This window comes from Atractosteus spatula, chromosome 6 (assembly GCF_055471065.1).
Source record: "Atractosteus spatula isolate fAtrSpa1 chromosome 6, fAtrSpa1.hap1, whole genome shotgun sequence".
Taxonomy (NCBI): domain Eukaryota; kingdom Metazoa; phylum Chordata; class Actinopteri; order Semionotiformes; family Lepisosteidae; genus Atractosteus; species Atractosteus spatula.
The window spans coordinates 22,637,121-22,657,240 of record NC_142711.1 but is presented as its reverse complement, the minus strand read 5'-3'; the positions used below and the strand labels follow the sequence as shown (position 1 = coordinate 22,657,240).

The 20,120-nt window shown below is 35.4% G+C and overlaps 1 protein-coding gene across 2 annotated transcripts in view; it reads left to right on the top strand.

Annotated features, from left to right (window-relative positions):
- LOC148832678 (partitioning defective 3 homolog) overlaps positions 1-20,120 on the top strand; it is a 431,574-nt gene that overhangs the window by 258,524 nt on the left and 152,930 nt on the right. For both annotated transcript variants that reach the window (XM_088918670.1, XM_088918669.1), the window contains exons 16-17: positions 145-298; positions 11,888-12,074. In XM_088918670.1, the coding sequence (XP_088774796.1) occupies positions 145-298; positions 11,888-12,074 (341 nt within the window). The remainder of the gene's footprint in view (positions 1-144; positions 299-11,887; positions 12,075-20,120) is intronic.

Sequence of the window (20,120 nt, the reverse complement as noted above, 5' to 3'; positions counted from 1 at the left end):
GAAAGGTGATTGTTATGCAGAGCTGTCACCACATATTATATTGTGCTCCATCTAAAGAGCAGGCCTGGGGTTGCAGCAGCTGGGCCCGCCCTGTGTTGAATTCATGTGAAAGTGACTCTGAATGTCCTGTCTCTTTTCTTCCAGCTGGAGACACCTGGGAGCCCTCCTGGTCCCGATTTGCCCCTCAACACTTCGCTGGATGACCGGGAACGCAGAATCTCTCACTCCCTCTATGGAGGAATTGAGGGGCTGGATGACAACTTGGCACCAAGGGTGCCGATGATGGGGAGGATGATGGGTAAGATGTTCCACTCCCTTCCCTGACTGCAGGCCACCTGAGAAGATTACTAAAGTAAACAATTCATTTAAAAGTCAAAAGACAATGGAAACAATAGTCATTTCTAACCAGACCTTGAACCCTAGCTTAACACTTTTTTTCATAAAGAAATAAATTGAAGTCAGCATGTACAGTATGAGTGGTTTCTTGGGATAAGCTTTGAATTCAAAGACATCTCTTAAATAATTACGCCTCTAGATCAACAGGGTCTCTTGCCTTACTTTTAATTTCTTTTACCTGGTTTAATGACACCAGCTCTGCAAACCCAAGGGTTAGGTTTGCTTCTTTAATGCTGTCAAAGTGAAACTGGAAGTTCTTTTCCAATCTGATATAAATAATGCCAGAAACAAATGGAAAAACTGGGGGGGGGGGGCGGGGATAAACTTAATAAAGTACAGTTTAATTGTTATTTGAAAAAGACATCAAAATGTATTCTTTTAAAGTGTAGACTGAGCTTGGGAATTTTTCTTCATATTCTTGGTAGTAACATCTACACTTCTGTTATAGTCTTATCATGTTATAATTCATTTCATTGAGACAGTGAAACCTGAACTGCATTACCTTTGCAGGAGTTGTTTAGAAAAAGACTTTCCTGTTTGTAACTACAGTAAGTAATTTACATGCTATGTATCTGCAGAAACAGCCCCTTTGGACTCTGAAGAAAAAGGCTCAGAATAATTTCTTGCATTTGTAAAACGCAAATCGTGTTACTAGGATTGCTTTGAAGAATTCTGAAACTGCCTTATGATGCCCTGTGATCTCTTATCAAAGATAAGGACAAAAACTGTATTATAGTACACATTATCATATGTGAATCGATCTTTTTATCTTTCTGTTTAATGTGGAATACCTTGGATGCAGATTATGCAACATCAAAGGTTAAAAAATAAATGAATAAATAAGGATGAAATTCTATCAGTAAGGAAAATGGGGTTTTAATGAGGAATGATTAGAACTTGTTTATATCATTGGTTTAACTCAAGCAGGCTGCTTTTTTGCTATCTAGTTTTCTAACAGATATTTTATCATCTGTTTTCTCTGATATTAACTGAAAAAGACAAATGCTGAAAATGTTATTAGTTTTTTTCTAGGAATTTCTGATTGTCGATTTGGAAGATCTGAATTTAAATTGACCTCTGTGAGCAGAATAGATCTGACAAATCAAATTACACGATATTGCAGCCATGGAGTTATGTAGATAAATGAATAATTGGGCTTAAATATCAAGGTAAAGGTAGATTTATGTAAAATTACACTTTTGTGTGTGTCCTGTAGTAATTTTATTTGCTCTTGCTTATTACTCTGAGAAATGTCCTAATATTTTTTTACACAACTGTACAAGGAATGAGGTACATTAACTTTGTGCTCAGCAGCTTTAAAGCAGCTTAGTGGATTTCACAAGTAGCTCTTGCAGATCTAAATAATCAAGCCCATCACTTCTTACATTAATGTTTAAAAAAGTACTACAAAGATTCCCCATCTCTAGTTGACACGTATAGTTCTCTTTATGCCTTCAAAACACAGAATAAATGGTGCGCAATAGATGTATCTTTTGTTTAAATTTATTGCACACTTAATATTAAACTGATGGCATGACTAACAGAACATGTGCAGGGATCTGTTCTAGAACCACCGATCTACTTAATTTATATAAATGATCCAGATTCTGGTACAGTTATTGCAGCAGATTATATGAAATTGGGAGGATAAGCAAATGCTGGAGAAGCAGCAAATTAAATTAAAAAACCCATTTAGATTAAAATCAACACTGGCAAACACAAAGGAAACACTGGAAACACTGACCTACATATAAAATAATATGGTGTTTCTGTTGATGTCATTTACCTGATCTAGACAATACAGGGAAGCAAAAAGGCAAAAGAATGTTAGGATGTGTAAATCAAGAGATGTTAAAATTGTTTCATGTATTAGTAAAGCTTCATTTAGAATAGTGTGTACATTTTCGATCACTCAGTTATAGAAAAGACATTGCTTCTCTGGAATCAGTCAAGTCAAAAGAGCTACTGGATACGTTCTGGGTCTTAAGGGAATGTCCTACACTGACAGACTGAAGAAACTGAACCTTTTAACTCTTAAGAAAAGAGACGATTACAAGTAAAGAAACAAGTATTCAAAATCCTCAATGGTACTGACAAAGTCAACCTTGCAGATATTTGTCAAAATGCACAATATAACAAACCAGAGGGCACATGTGGAAACTACATTGATGAGCATTTATAACAAAGAACAGGAGGCACTTCTTTTCCAGATGGGTTGCAGATTATCAGAATTAGTTATCAACTTTATCAACTTTGATTAGTTTATCAACTTTTTCTGTTTTAGAAGTAATTCAACACAGCCATAATTAATAATTTTAACAAGTCTATACTGAAGTGACTGAACTTTGTCCCAGAGTTGTATTGTATGTGTAGTATCTGAATTGTCTTTTGAGTTCAAACTGTCACTATTCACTCAGACTGATTAGTTAGGGATTTTGTAGAATTTAATTGCTTGTGGAAATCACAGACTACTGTGTCACTGAAATATCCAAAGTGATTTGAGGAAAGAAGCCATTAATATTGCCAGATAGTGCCATCGCATTGATTCAGCAAGCACGCGTGCAACTGTATTGATTGTCCAAAGTGTTAGAAGGCTATCATTCGGAACGCTTTCTGTCAGTTAGTGCTGGGAGTTGAACCTATAGATATACTAGAACAGATCAGAAGCTGTTTAGTATAGTAACATTTTATAGCTTTTTTGCATTTACAACTACCTTAACTCAAAAGTTTCAGATTCGAGCTAATAGGCTTAAAGCCAGTTCATTCATGAAGAGATGAACATTGTGTACCTTGGTCTTCTTGTGTTGTGTTTTGTAGCGCTCACTCTTTTTTTTGTTTGCTTTGAAGCAAATGTATCGTTACACAGTATCTAGTTATGACATGAATTATCTGGGGTCCACACTGCGTTGGTGGTTCAGTTTGCTGTAGCAGTAAAACAAATCCACACTTGCCACACAAACATGTGAGTTCTTCAGTAATGCTGTAAGTCTCTTCATTCTGAGGCCTTATGTCACAGAGGGGCTTTTGTGTATTTTGAGGTATTTGAAGGTCAATCTACTGTCCTTTCAGTTTCTTATTTGTAAGCCTCAGACCGAGAGAGAGTAACATGTCCTTGGCTTAGGCTAGTAATTGAGTCTGACTCAATACATCTTTTCAGTGCTTGACCTGTTTTGACAATGGGAGTGAAAGGCTTTAAAGTTGACAAAACTTACACTCTTTAGCCCCCGTTTTTTAGCACAGGAAATAATATACCTTACTTTGACTGAGATTTATATATTTTTGGACTTCGTTTCCAGGGATTAACTTTACCCTGGTTCCTAATTTTCTTTAGAACAACTTTCTCCATACTCCATTGTCTGCTATTCAGTAACTTGAACTAATTTATTTTTCTAGTGTAACGTTTGATAATGAATACATGCCTGATAACTTTCTATATTTAGCATTTTTATGTATTGTACAGTAATTCTGGATGATAATCATCTGGTGTTTCAGTCAGCAGATGGAAATTGGATTGGAGATAATAGATTTAATGAACTGACCTCTGCTGAACCAAAAATCAAAATCAATCTTTCAATATAAATGATACGGAACTGCTACAACAGATGTTACACCATGTGACCGTTTAAAATATTGATCTATGTGCCAAGCTGTCATTGTCTTATCTAGTTCTGCTGTATAATTGTTGAATCATCACAGTTACAAGACATACAACAGTAAAAGAAAATAGTTACTGATCCTGTACAGGAGACTATCTTAGCTATTGACTTCTTTAACTTTAGCATATTATTCCTAATGCCTTGGTGTCTTGACAGAAAACTAAAAGTAAATAAAATACTTATATTGAAGTTTTTAAATTGAACTAAAATACTTATATTGAAATACAATATACGGAAATATTGTCACTGAATGGCAACACAAATGTTGAGTACTTCGTTTTTCTGTCTTCATTCTGAGATACGGGAGGAAAGCTCGCAAAATTATGATGAATGTACATGTTTAAGGTATCATGTTTCTGTTTATTCATGTTCCCTGTCAGTACTGTCTCTTGAGATTTGCACACGTGTACTTCTGAGATGCCTGGTCAACAAAGTGAAAAGGGCACAATCTTTTTAAATGACATGCCGTCTGTTTGGCATTTAAAAGCAAAATTTTGAAGACATAGACATTACCATGACAATTTGTCCTAATTTAAATTAGGTATCCTTCTAGACTGCAACCTTTAGGTGGGTTATGTAATGTCAAAGGGACACTAGACTGAGCGATTGTCCTCTTTAGACCATTATAACACCACTTCAGCATCAATCTTTCAGCCTTTTACAAATGAGAGTACAGCCAGGAACAATATGGAAATTTGGCAAAGCTGGGTCATTTATGAAGGTTTTCTTAATTCATTAAAGGTGATTATTTGACCACCGCTGGAAGACCAACAGGATGCAAATGTGGGGGCCCCCCATTCTAAATTCCCTTTTAGCAATGGGCAGACATCAGTGCTCCCTCTCCAGACTCCGTAGAATTTTAGCATACAGATGTGCTTTGGTATAACTCGAACCATTGCCATTCCTTTTTTCTTTTTTGAAGACTATATTTTAAGCCATGTGGATTTGTTAATTGTGATTCGGTCAGTGCTGTGAAGTGGCAGGAGCAGTTTGGGATAAATTGTCTAAGATGTGACCTTTCACCCCCCGGACTGAGCCTCAAGCAGCAGCTGAAAGCTGTAACATCAGATGGATGTCCCTAATGTCACTTAGGGAAAATGTGCTCATCCAGTGTCGGTTCCATAAGGATAATTGGTCCGGTTTAAAAATGACTGTACAGAGCATGCCACTTTCATCAAGGTAGTGGTTATGCATTGTACTGAGACATGGGGGAGGTAATGCTCATTTACGACCTGGTTTGCCTTCCTACTTTTAGCCAGTATTGTTTCTTAATCCTGGCATATACTATTTTCATTCTGCTTATCGTCATCTGTTTGTAGCTCTTCATGTCGCTTTGAATGTAAAAATGCAGTCTGCTTTTTACCTCTTGGAAAGCTTTTCCAAGATCTCAGCATTGTGGATTTGCAATTTGCTTATGCTCTTAGATTTCTCCAGTATGTTTAAGAGGTTAAATGAGAAGAAATGAGTCAACATCAGACTAAATGTTAAGCTTTTAACTTACAAAAATAACTTTTAAAGCACACACAGAAATATATAAACATACTGAGAGTAGCAGCTGGTGTCTTTCATGGTATTTAATCATAATGATTAATCACAGCCCCATAGGAGCCATACAGCTCATACTGCTTTGTATTATGTTTTCTCAGTCTGAAAAAGGTACTGGAATCTCGTGTTTTCGACGAACAGGAATTTGTTTATTTATATTTTTCTAACGATGCAGTATACTGCAAAAGTACTGAAATAACATCTGAGCCGGCCATTCGTGTTGGAGATTGATGTTTATCTGATTTGATTTGCTCCAGAGTTTTAAGTGTTCCTATACTAGTTTCTGATTCCTAAGCAACAGTGGTCGATGGCAGATTCTGTGCTTTATTCCCCTCCCTGCTAAACTTTTATTCTAAATTGTCATCAGAATTAGGTTCTGTAATTGGCTGAGCACGTCATTATTTGCAACACTTTAGAATGAGGAGCTATTGTTTCTTTTAATTAATTTTTCCATAAACTGCTTATCTTGCAATTAAAGTTTGTAGACCACTATATAGTTTTACGAAGGTACTGTATACACATGTAATAAGTATGGTATGTTTTTTATGTAATCTCTTAGCTGTATGCTTTTCTTTCATTAATTTTAAATGCTTTTGTTAAAGAATAATAACTTTTTTTAAAATTTCCAAATTTTAAAAGTTAATTTCCAAAAGACAAGGTTACGGTTAAGGTTTTGGCAGAGTGTGCTACTGTATATGACACCCCATACCACCTTTTTCATAGTAAATGTTTAAAAGATGTTTTGATGCCTATAAAGGGAGACATATATATCTGCACTTCATAAAAAAAGTAATTTCCTTTTTCATCCCTTATTTGTATTGTGAGAAATTCACTTGATTTTTTTATTGCTTTATTTGACTAGATAATGTACTAAAGCAGAAAACTCAGACCATATAGAAAGAGTAAAGCATATTTTTAGGAGGCACATGGGGGAAGGAGCAATTAGTATAGTACCTCCATGTTTCTCTATTCTCTATGACTCAGCTTCGACAAAGTTTTTTCATTTCTTTTCTTAGTGGTTGTTGTAGGAAAAGCTGTATAACGAAAAACACAAATAACAGCCAAATTGCACAATCTGTAGCTCCTTTGAAGGATTTATATTGCTGGTGAAGCATTAAATAGATCTGAAGAAAAAGAACATAAAATACATTCACATAAAGAAAAGTATTTAGACTAACTGCTTCAAGACCGAACCTGAACTACAGTATGTATACAGAAGCAAGACATGACAAATCAGTGAATTTGGGCTTCAATCAGAATCACATTGCACATTTTTGATAATATATCTTCATGCTCCACTTCACGTAAACGTAGATATGCACAAACATAAATATACACATAATGTTCACTGCAATGTTTGTGTCAACCGATATACAAAGTTTGATCTTTATTTTTTTATAGTTTAATTTGTTTTTGTGCCAGTTATTGTTCTATCAAAGTAGAAGTCATGTAAATCCTAAATCTAAAACGCATACCAGTGATTCTTCACAATTTAGACAATTGGAAAATGTAAAAGCCGTGTTTTTTTGTTGTTGATCTTGCTCATTTCTAGTAAATGATTAGCACAGTCTGAATGATGGCTTTGATCTCTATGCATTTAAATGGAGCACCATCCTCCATTTTACATTTTGTTACATTAAGACATGTACAGACAAATAAAGCATCAAACGCCACACTGACATCAATCTCAGCTTCAGATAAAGAATTGAGTTCTGCAAAGAAGAAAAAACATGATCACAGCACAAAACTGTCATCACTTTCTGGTTAGAAATTAGTTTAATTGGTCACACTTCATGTCTCTGTTGTAGGTATCTATGAACAATCTGTTGACATTATTAATCATGCATTAATCATATAAAGAGCTATAAAAAACTGTAACATATCCTATTAGGGTTGAAGTAATATGTATAATTTAGGCTATGGTTGGGATTAAGACTAATATCCAATTAATCTACATTACAGATGGATTATCAACCTTATTGTCACTCTTAATGCTTTATTTCATTTATAAAGAAATTATAAATGTAATTTTTATAACCCAATCTAAAGTGATAAGGATAGATTTATTCGTTATTTGCCAATTGCCTCCATTCAACAGGTAGAATGAATGTAACTTTCTTCACATGCTAATTATCCATATTGTAGAGTAGATGTACCAAGTGCTGCCTTTTCCACCTAATTATTTTCAGTTTTGAAAAGCTGCAAATTATGTCCTTGCAACCTACTTGCTCTTTGGCATAACAAAACAGAAATGCTTTCATATACTGCACATAAATATTCAGGACTTACCTTGAGTCAAAAGAGCAAATTGTAAAACTGATTAGCAAAGTCTAATAACATCATATTAATTTTCATGGCAATTTTTTAAATTTAGAAATGTAGAAAATGAGAGCTGAGCTGGAGAGTACCTTGAAGACCCTTTCCAATAGTATAAGAGTTGTATATGCTTTAACACTTCTCAAATTTATTGAGATAGTTGCTTACAACACACTAATAAATGTGTCAAATATCAGTAATTTTCTTAATCTCTTTTCCTCTGTTAGTGACTACATGCAAGGGAGAGCAGAATTACAGTTGATCATAGCCAAGATACAAAGACTTCTGCAAAGCACTTAAGATTTTTAACTAGGGCTACAGATCTCTTGTATTATCTGTCATTACCTCTGAATCTTATTGACTATTTTTATAGAATGATTGCTTCTACTTTTAGTGGATGCTTTTTTTTTTCTTTTTGGAATAAAAAATTGTTTTCATCTTTTTTTTTATATCTCATAATAAAGTGAACTGACCTTTTTATCACTTTATATATGCTATCCTATCATGTGTGTGTGTGTCAGAGTGAAAGTAATCTCACAGCACCATGTGACCTTTCATAGTACGATTTTTTGTAGAAGGACATTATATCTTCTGATGGGCATTAGATTTGTGTATCTTCTTGAGATCTGAAAGGTGAAAGGTGGTTATTTAAAACAAATTACTTGTTAGTAGTCTCATATATCCAAGTTTTATACATCTGAAGAAAGGTTTTTAAAACTTTAAATTGATTCAGATTGAAAATTCACACAGACCAGCCAATGTGAATGGGCAATCAGGCTCAGATGGTTATTCATTGTGAAGCTTCTTGGAAAGTAGCTGTTTCACAGAATCTTAACAAGTATTCATTAGAAACTTCCTGGTTGATATCGCACTTGAGGCACATTTATTAATTTTTTTTAGTTGCTTCCTTTGCATTTTTTGTTTTCTCTACAAATATATGAACAATGTAATAGCTCAAAATTGAGAATTTGGCATGCAGCCCATTATTAATCACTAACATTCTTCATTCTGAATCATCATGACACAAAATCTAATTGTATTTTTAAAAAATCCATTGTATTAATTGTGACAGCATGATTTGTACGTTTTTGTTTCCAACTAATTGTCTACTTACATGTGTGGATGTGTTTTGTGTGGGTAATCATTATGTAGATGTTGTCATGTCATAATGTATCATATCATAAGAAGTATCAAAATTAAAAGTCCTTCAAGCAGGCAGTGAAGCTAATCACACATGGTTCTTACAAACTAACATGTTACTGGAGTAAAAGGTTTAAACGCATTTCTGGAAGCTGAATTTTTTATTTTAATTTAATATTTAGTATAAATATTAAGATGTACATTTTTTTAAAGTTTTTTCAAAGTTTCCTTCTTCTACATTCAGCAAAGCACTCAGCTACATTCAACAGCTTAGGGAAATTGGCATGCTTCTTTGCTCATTACTGTGAAACAATAGTTTAGCAAATGCTTACTGCTGCAGGTATATTGCAGGGCAGACAATAACATGTTTGTGTTAGACCAGGTCTGGTGCAAGTGATCACATTACTCCTATCCTGGAGTCCTTGCAATGGCTTCCTGTCAAGTTTCATGTCGACTTCAAAATCCTCATGCTCACCTACAAGGCTTAGCACCTCAGTACCTGTCTGAGCTACTATACTATTCAAATCTAGACTCTAAACCTTCCTCTTTAGAAGTGCCTTTACTTCAGTGGTTCTGTTCTTTACTCCTCTGCTCCTACTATATTAACTACCCCCATCTACTTTGTCCTCACATTGTGTATTTTCATTGTGCATATGTAGTATTTTTTTCATTGTTGTTATCGTTCTGTAAAGCGCTTTGAGAAGCCACCTTTAAAGGTGCTATATAAAATAAAGTTTATTATTATCATCTTTTCCAAAGGCTTTTTGGATGTGCAAAATACGGCATCTTCACATTGTGAAGTGATTCAGTCCTCAGGATAGTCGCGATCCTCTCATTTCCATAAAATAAATGAGTATGATTTAGTCAATGTTTCTCTGGTTTCTCCATTGTCTGCATGTGTGTCTGGTATTCAAGATTTAATTAAGTTAGAAGCTATGTAAAAAAAAAAGATGGCACTGCAGATTCACCATCTGAAAAATGACTCAGTTACGTTCTAAAGTGTTAATCAAAGTGGCATTAATTCCAAAGTGAATTCAATTAGTTTGTGTTAAGTTTAACTAACTTCTCATTTCTGTGAACACGGCTGTAACCCCTCAGTCTAAATTACATGCATAATTTAATTATATATGTTGCATTTCGTCTGCAAAGTGATAAATAAGATTCATTTTTCTAGCAGCCCTTCTTCATTAGAAAGGAAGGGCATTTAGTTTGAGCCCTGTGACTGAGGTAAATTTAATAGCACCACAGTGGGAGTCCACAGCCGTACTTCAAAATAAATAAAGTAAAATCATACAAGTTGTGGTGTGGCTGAATGAAAACTGCCTCTCAGAAAAATTTTCTGATGTGATAAAATGTCTTTGATGGAGACTTACAATATGAAAGTATATAAAATGATTCTAGTATGAACCATGTCACAAGCAGTTGAATTTGCCAGGAGGTATGATCGAATCTGTCTGACAATATTTTTAAATTTCATTCTTACAAAACTACTTTTAAACAAAAATAAATTGATCTTTGTTTTGTGTGTACAATTAATGATCCACTCTCTCATAAAATGAAATTATCATAGTGGACGTTAAATCCAAATGTATTCAATGCTTCTGGTATTTAAAACGTAATCATTTTCAGATTATATTTTAACCGTAATTGTGAGTGCACGTGTTTTGTGTGTTTAAAAAAATAGCTTGCTAAGCACGTTCTGAATGATTGCCAGGATAAATATTTCTTTTCCTGGCAATAATTATGTTCAATTGCAGCTAAACTGTTAGATTTACAAAAATTGTACTGAAATTGCAGAAAACAACTTTGCATTTCTAGCAGTGTTTAGGGGAAGTAAAGTAATTTCTGGTAATTTAACTTAGTACTGCCTGATAATTGTGAGCACATGGAAGCCTGTTTAAATTTCACCTGTTTTTTGTTAGTTATATATATATATTATATCTATGTACTGTATTTAATAGGTGTTAGTTTATGGCAGGAAGGAATAGCTTTTGAAAGTGACTATTTTTAGCTGCATCTCATTTCTGCTTCTGCAGACAGTGTGAAAAGTAAATTGATATAGAACTCAAGTGGACATGAGCACTACAAACTAACCATGATAACATACCTCTTCAGGCAGTCTCATATTATGTTAGACCTGAAGTCCTCTGTGAGCACCCGCCAGCTTTGTTTCCCTCAATTTTAAGGGTGATGTTTTTATTTCACTGTTTCGATTCTTTGAGCCTGCACATTTAATTGATTACACATTTGTGGCATTGTACTACATAAAGTTAGTGGTCAACATGATAATACCTTCATGTCCCAAATCTTCAGTGGATTTTAAGATGGTTGGAAATTGAACAGCTCCATCTGAGTTTCAGTATGTATTCTGGCAAGAATGATAAAAGTAAAATCCCATTAACAAACTTGTTCTCGAAGTTGAAAAAAATATTCTGAGCTCTTTTGATATGCTAGTTTTTGTGGCTTTGCTTTCAAGAAGTGTAAAATTATACTGAGGTTTGGTAAAATACTATCTCATAGATGAATAAGGAATTTCAATGCTTTTTTTCTAGATTAGTGACATTACAGAGGGAGCCTTAAAGCATTTTTAATGCTTTGTAGTGTAATAATGAAATTATTTCTCAGTTTTATCTATAAATATATTAATTAAAATAAATGCCAAATTACAGTTTCTTTTCATATGATGCTTTCTTTGACTCAAAGGAAAGAGAAACAGCACAATAAATCAAAGTGTATAAAACCTTTCTAAATTGTCCCTAGCAATAAATGTTTGTTGATGTTTTTCTGAGTAATACTGTCCCACTTGACTTGTGTTTTTCTCTCTTTCCAAACAGGTAACTACCAGCTGTCTCCCACAGTGAACATGCCCCAGGATGACACTGTCATTATTGAAGATGATAGGCCACCTGTTCTCCCTGCTCACCTCTCCGACCAATCATCTTCGAGCTCCCATGATGACATGGGATTTGCAGCAGATGCTCCTGGTTCCTGGGCTAAAGAAATACAAGTTCAAAATGAGTGGTGAGACACAACCACAGTCTATTTGTGTTATTAATGGCTTTGTTTCTCACTTTCTTTCATATCCATGTCCTTTTAAAGGATGTTTTTACAAATGAATCTTGCTCACTTTTCTTCATACAGATTTATGTTGGGTTTTCAAAAGCAGTCTCTGAACATATTTGCATGCTACCTGCCCACACATAATTGTTGTTGTTATTATTCATTTGAACCCCAGTCTTACATTTTTGTTCCTGAAGACATGTAATTTAAAAGACCGAAAGAGACTAAATAAAATTTAATTTTATTCATGTGAACATTATGGTTACGATAATAGTAATAAACTATGAGTAATTTAACATGCATTTAAATGTACTATGTTACATTTAAAATAACATTGCATTTAAACATGGAAAAAATTAATCCAGCACAATTTGAATTTCACCAACCAATTAAGTTTTATATCCTTATTAAATATAGTCCAGTTAATCCGAATGATTGAATGAATTCAATAAGGAAACAAGATCCCCCATAGCTATGTTTTTCTAAAAATCAATATGTATTAAGGTATTGATTAATTACATTGGAAACTACCTCCTTCCAAATTACAAATGTGTCTGTTTACATATTTTTGCAATCTGATACTAATTAGATTAGACATCTAACAGTCTTGTGATTATCTTAATTTGTTTCTCTTTAGTTTTAGGAGTGATTGGATTAACAATGATCTACTGTTCACATTTTAAGCATTTTCCCTTTTGGTGACAGTTGCTATCAGTACATGTAATTTTATGTCTGCATGCTACAGTTTTTTCCTAATTTTCCTAATTGTGTTCTTCCATTCTGCTCTGGTCATTCTGTTAACATATATTGATTAGCAGTCTTGGAATGATAAGCTCAATTCCAGTATTTTCAGCCAGTTTGGTCTCTGATTTGGTCTCAGTTGCTGCCAATACAGGACATGGCTTATTTTAGGGTTGTTTCTATGATTGTAGAGCTACAGTATGTTTTCACTCTGCATGTTTCATCTAAGTGCTTTATTATGGTATCATGTAGAATCAGCCTGATACTTCTAAGTAAATGTTATGTCACAATGAAGTCAATGCTGAAGATCCATTTGAAATGTTTTACCATATCTGACGGAGGGAGTTATAAAAAATCAGCAAAGATTGAGATGAATATCACACATTTTTGGGGCACAAAATGTCTGTGGTATATTAAAAAGATAACCAAGTTTCCATGGTAGTTATTTTCAGTAATGTTATGTTTCTACAAACCCAAGAAGTCTGGAATTGCTTTATAATATTAGGATCTTAAGGGTTATTTTTTTCTTTTCTATTTTTATTCTGAAAGACGGTAGGAAGTTTTTTTTTTGTTCCTGTTCATTTTGATTTGGTTATCCAAGGTCGTATTAATCTGTAATCTGAAGTGTCATTGAACAGCACTACGGTATAATAGATGAGTTGCAGGGTACCTTCCTTTTATAGATAAGCAAACCACAAATAGAATGCCCTATTGCCTTTTTTTAGTCTGGTTTCCATCTTTTTCCTGGAATACAGTATTCTCATCCCATATGTTATAAATGACTTGTATTTTGCATGCTTTCTGTTCATTCAGTGTAGGAACTTTGTCACTGTGGATTAGGCCCCACCACATGCCATTACACATACAGAACAGGATTGCACAGCGTTGCTTCGCCTCAGGATATACTAAATTATTAATGTATCACCATCTTTACACTCACTCACTGAGACAGACACACAGAGCCACACAGAATAATAACCATACTGAAATAAATGGATTTGGGTCAGCAGTACTCAAGTGCATTGGTTTCGTTGTTTTTAATTAAGAGAGATGTAAAACATAAGAAAGGTTACAAACAAGAGGGGGCCATTCGACCCATCTAGCTTATTTAGAAGTTGGTAATTAATAAACCCAAGAATCTCATGGCTGGAAAGAAACCTGGGTATCCGCTTTACCAACATAGCTGGAAGCTTGTTCCCAGCTCTCTCAACTATTTGGGTAGTGCCAAACAGTTGACTTTGTCATTACCTTGGAATATTTTGAATACTTGTATCAGGTCAACTCTGCTTACAAAATTACAAAAGCATATTTCCCAATCTTGACATTATCAGCATATTTCATGACCAGCCTAACAAAACTTTTTCCATTTTAAATATGGTAACAAATGCTTCTGCCCCAGTCAATGTTACTGTTTAAAACCTGGTGGAATTCACGCTGTGGGTGGTTATCGGGGGCTTCGACACCAGTGGTGTAAATGTTTACGTCTACATATATTAACAAAAGTGTTGTGTGAGATCACAGGCCTGTTGACATTAGCCGATAGGAAGCTATTGACATTAAAACCAATGCCGTGTGGCTACAAAAAGGAGGCTCCAGATTCTATTTTTCTGTATCTTTGTAGGACAGAAGCTTAACACTTTTGCTTCTGCTGATGTTTATAAAGTAGGTTTTAACCCAAAAGATCCCAAAGTGCTTTGACACACAGGAGAGGACCCACTTCATCCAGCACTGAAGTGTAGCACCTGCCCGGGTAATGTGAGGTCCTCATTCTCATTGCCACTTGACTGGGAAATTACTTGACCAATTGAGTTAAATGAATGTAGGGTGGCATTTAGGCTAGATTGAGAAATCCTAACCCTGTACACTGGGTCTTTAATGGCCAAACAGTCAAGACATTATCACTAATATTTCATCTGAAAAACAGCACCTCTTACATCGTAGTGTCCCATCACCTTACTGGTTGGCCCTGATTTAGAAATTCTGGCCCAAAGGGAAGAGTACAACCTAACAGTCCCCCACCAAACTGTTTTCTCTAAGATGTCTCCCATCCTGGTATTGGCCCGGCTCAGCCTTGCTTAGCTTCTGACCAGATCAGGCTGAAAGATGATAATGCTGCTGTTTCCAAGAGATGCTGCATCTAAAGTTCTGCATCTCAGAAGAATATTTTTGCCTCTGTCTAGAATAAAATTAGGAAAAATCCAAAGTATTGACATTGTGCTTTCAGGTGAAGACAGAACTAAGAATCGGATGAACTTCTTATGTCAACATCCATCCATTTTCTAATCACTTCTTCCATTTAGGGTCACGGGGGGGCTGGAGGCTATCCTGGCAAGCAGCAGGTGCAAGGCAGGGTTCATCCTGGACGGGATGCCAATCCATCACAGGGCAGACGAGCACAAACACAGACACACCAGGGCCAATTTACCCAGAAGCTAGTTCACTTACCAGTATGTTTTTGGACTGAGGGAGGAAACTCCTGTAAACCCAGGGAAAACGTACAAACACCATGAAGGAAGCACCCCAGATCCAGATTTGAGCCCTCCCATCCCAGAGCTGCAAGGCAGCAATGCTAACTACTTCACCACCAAGGCTCCACTTGTCAACATTCTTTAAGTATATTTACTTTTCACACAAGATACCTTGAAATTTTTTGCTTAATGCAGCCTGAGCACCGTTTCGTCTCAAGTTCCAGTTTGTCTGGATGTCTGCTGTAAGTGAACAGTGAATGGAAAGCAGAAACCATACACATCCCTTCAGTTAGCTGAGACTGTGCAAACCCTCAGAAGTCTGGGAATGCTAGCCAGGTCTCTGTCCTAGTGTGCTGTAAAAAAAGCTTGACTCCCAGATGGTTAAAAAGGAGCGACTGCAGGGTGGTCTTCACTCGTGAAGCATATTCCTGGTATTCTGCACAAAATCCCAGGCTGCTTCATGGCGTATTCCCTGCCAAATCTGCAGACAGGAACATCTGTTCATGACATCCCCTAACTGTATTTAATAATCTTTCAGTTGTGTGACTTATGTTTTAGATAAATGGCTGATCTTCTTCTTTTTTCTTCTTATTTCTTGACTTTTCTCTAAGTGCTTCCTGGCCACAGAAATGTAATTCAAAGTAATATCTCTGCACTGAATTTAAAATCAAAGACATTTTGTTTTGTGATGTTTTAAAAGCAACAAATGTCACTTCAAATACATTCTTTTTCATGTTTGTCTTTCAGAACATTACAAAATTACTGCTGAAACATAATTTCATGATAATGGTTATATCCATATCATTTCATTATAGACAACATTATTGTCAGTTTACATATTTATTTCCCTTTCAGTATATACGTCATGATGCATTGGATAGTTCTTGACAGAATGAACAAAATGTTAACACATTAACAATGTGTATTTTGTTCATGAAGACTGAATGCTGACTTGATGCTTCATCCCATTTTCCACCCAGTGTTCTTTGTCTGAAGCAAAACAGTTTATTTGCCTGACTCCACAGGAAGTCGTAAGGGAGCTCACCCAGGGGTTTTGTATATTCAGTCACCTGCATGAGAGCTGAGGTGGACAGTATCAAAGAACATCGTCTGCTGCAGTCAAGAAAGGCTGGCAAAGTTTTTTAGTGTCTCACTGGGGGAAAAGTACCCATGGTGTTGGAGGAAGTGAAATTTATAGCCACCCTGAAGCCACAAGAAATGTTATCCCATTTCTCTACTTTCAGCAGCTCACAAGCTCATGAAAGTGTACCCTGTTACTGCCCCTCACTCTCATCTTTCTGTCTTACTGGCCCTGTTTTTCACTCTGGACATTTTTTTATTGCAACCAGTGTAGCTCTGCTTCCCAACACTTGATATGGAGTTTTATTGCTGGATGAAGATAGTTTGTCTTTTACCAACTGAACACTGCATGTCTGGGAATCAGTGTCATTTATGCTACAGCTTTGGGACTCCAGGCATGCTAACTTTTCCAGCTTCTGGGCAGCAATTACTTCTGCTGGACAATTGAAAACTGCATTCAACTGCAGCTGCATCCCAGACCACGTGGTAATGCTTCATTCAACTCAGAGAAGTGAAGCTTTGGATTCATTAGAAATGAAAAGGAATAAAAATCTCCCTCTGAGGAGATGTAGCTATTGGGAGGCGCTGTTTTTGTGTAGCATGCAGTCGGATTCAGCTACTTACTGAAATGTGTTTCAATCCCTAATGATTTTAGAGTAAAAAAAGAGAATATCTTTTAATTTCAGTTTTGTGGATGTTGATATTTGATATGCTGATAATTAAGCCAATTGTAAATATCTGTAATTCTTGGCAATGCAGTGAGGTTAAATACTTTTCTGTAAAACTTGTGTACAACATTTTCACACCCAGCCTTTAATTATGCAGCGTTAACCACCTAATCTCTTTGAGTAGGCACACGCAACACATAAGAACTGACATTTTCTTTTCATACTCAGCGTTACCTGCTGGGTTTGATTAAGCTGTCTCAACACATTTACAGTATGATAGAAAAGTCATTGTGAGTTTTTGTACATAAGTATATGCAACAAAGTTATATTCTTTCTTTTCTAATTGCCCTGCAATGATGTCATGGTTAAGTGACAAAAAAGTTAAAGCACTCTCGAGATGTTGCTGTTAATAATATGGTAATGTGACAAAGAAAATTACTATGGCAATCCATTCTGTAATACCAGCTGAGTGTATTCATCCCCGATAGATTTGCTTTTATCTGCATATAAACTGTGTTGGTGGAAGCAGCATTGCAGTTTTGTTGAGGGGCTGACATTGCCAACATTAAAAATTACAGGTGTTAGCATTGTTGGTGAAAATCTCACTGCACAGCTTTATGCTGATCGAAATGGTAGATGGTAGACCTGTGTCCCACCCATGTGCTTCAGAACATTTGCACATGATAAGAGACACTTGCAGCTTGCTGGGATCATCGTCATAAACTTTCTTGCTTTAATGCAGCATCTTAAGCTGTTTAAATACCTTTAAAATGAGTTGGGTAGATAGGTGCTTCAGCTGGATAGATGCTTATTTCAACCCAAATGTTACTAATCCTGTAGTATAGTTAACATTTATGGTCACCTTTCAACATCTGTCAGTTAAAAGTTACAACATCAGGGCAAGACCATTCTTGTGCATGTACTGTTGGTAGACACACGAGATTCCGATCTCATATAAACCTTATCCGACACGCACGCAGCCAATGATCTCTACTTCATCTGACATTTAAACTTCCTTGACAAATTTGTATAAATGATCTTAAATCTGAAATTATTCTGGAGTGTTAAAGTTTGTACAGGTTATAAATGTTAGATTTTTTATCTTAGTTTCAGTCACATTACATTGTTATTGTTGGACTGTATAATCTGTAAAATCTCCCCAGAAATTTAAAAAGCTTGTAAGACATCTTTGTAGAATGCCTGTATCCATCTAAACTTTCTGAATGAATCCTGTAGATGTTTATGTTGAATATTTACCACCTCAAGAGTTTTACAAACCTTATATAAACCACATAGCTCTGAAATATTTATCAAGTGCAATCTATGAAGAGATATTTGGTATATATATATAAGGTCTATGGATACCAAATATTTTTCATATATAAGGTTTAAAGAATACTTGTACTTCAACCATATGTACTGTAACAGATTGTTTTTAAAGGAAAGACCCTCCACAAATGCAGGTGTGTGTCTGATAACTTCTAGATGTTTATGTATTAAGGCACAGGACTTTTGTTCTTTTCCTTCCCCAAGAAAGTCTTATTTTGCATCTAAGACAATGCATAATCAAAATTGTCCTCCTTACAATGGAGATAATTTCTAATGTGATTTAGTTTGATTTGTTTTTTTTATAAACCTAAGTTATATTGCTTATAATAAGTTATAAATGTCAACACATTTGAGTTGTGAGTTTAATCTGCGTTCTTTGAGTCAAAACTGATTAGCTGTCCCTCTATTTTTTTGGTAAGGAAGTCTAACTTGATAAAAAAAGAGGAAATTGTTTCTTGATCACGTCTCATGCTGAGTTAGGTGTCACAGGGTAGAAGAATAATCCCACAGACAATTTTGACAGTCTGTCAAGTGGCAGGAAAATAGCCTTGGAGACATATACTGTACAATATAGCATCTCAAACTGAAAGATTCAGTGAGGTTCAGTTTTCACTGTGAATGATTCCCTTTTGGTAATTACGATGAGATCCTTATTTTTTTATCGAGAGGTGAATAATTCTTGATTGTCATTTCTTGTTTTCTCTTTCAGTTTTTTTTCTTAATAGACATTTTTTATACTTTTATGAAATTAGAATAAAAATCTTCTTTGACTTCGTAGTTTAAGACATATTTTTTAAGATTATTGTTCGTTGAGGAAGATTTTTTCAGCTATTTGGAAACGGTAAGGTTCCAAAATGTCCTTGGCTTACGTAATGTAAACAGATTTTTTCCTGAATTGCTCACCTGATGTATATGTCCTTACTATTTTGTTTTTACATTCACCGCAAAGTAGGATAATGCTGCTAAGACGGGTGGTACATTATTAAGATCCTCTTCAAGCCTTGAAATCAGTGTTGGGGAAAAAACTTCAAATGTCTTTCAAAAATAATTGAAATAGTAATGATACATATCTATTACAGACTTCTTTTTAATCCTGATTCTTGCAGGATGATGGCATGGCAATTAGTATTGTTTCCTCATTGCTCTTTTGTCCTGGGTTTGGTTCTGCCCTGGGGCACCTTCATTGTGGACTTTGTTTATTCTTCCTGTGTATGTGTGGGCTTTGTCTGGATGCTTTATTTTCCTTTTACATCTCAGATGCGTGCTGCTTAGATTAGTGTCTCCACCAATCCTACACTCACACTTAAGCAACGGCCTTCAGGTTGCTGTGAAGCTCAACAGGATGTTCTTATTTAACTGATGTTTTTGAATGGATTTCTCTTTTTTTATCCAGTCTGAGGCTGGTTTAACGCCTGCAACACAAGTTAAGATGACTTGGAGGAAAATGGCAGAAGTGTTTTCTGTCTCCATTAGAGTTTTTGTTTTGGAGGGAATGCTGCTTACAGAATATTAGATCAAAACCACATGAAATAAGCTATGCTTCTAGCGAAACACTCAAATACATTTTAATTGTTCACAACTGGCTGCAGTATGGTTTTTTTCAAGTTATTACTTGCAGCCAGTGGATCCATACTCATTTTGGAATTTACAACATTTCACAACAAGAAGAGAAAGAAAAAATATGGGTTTATGCATTTTGTACTGTACCCCTCAGAGATTCC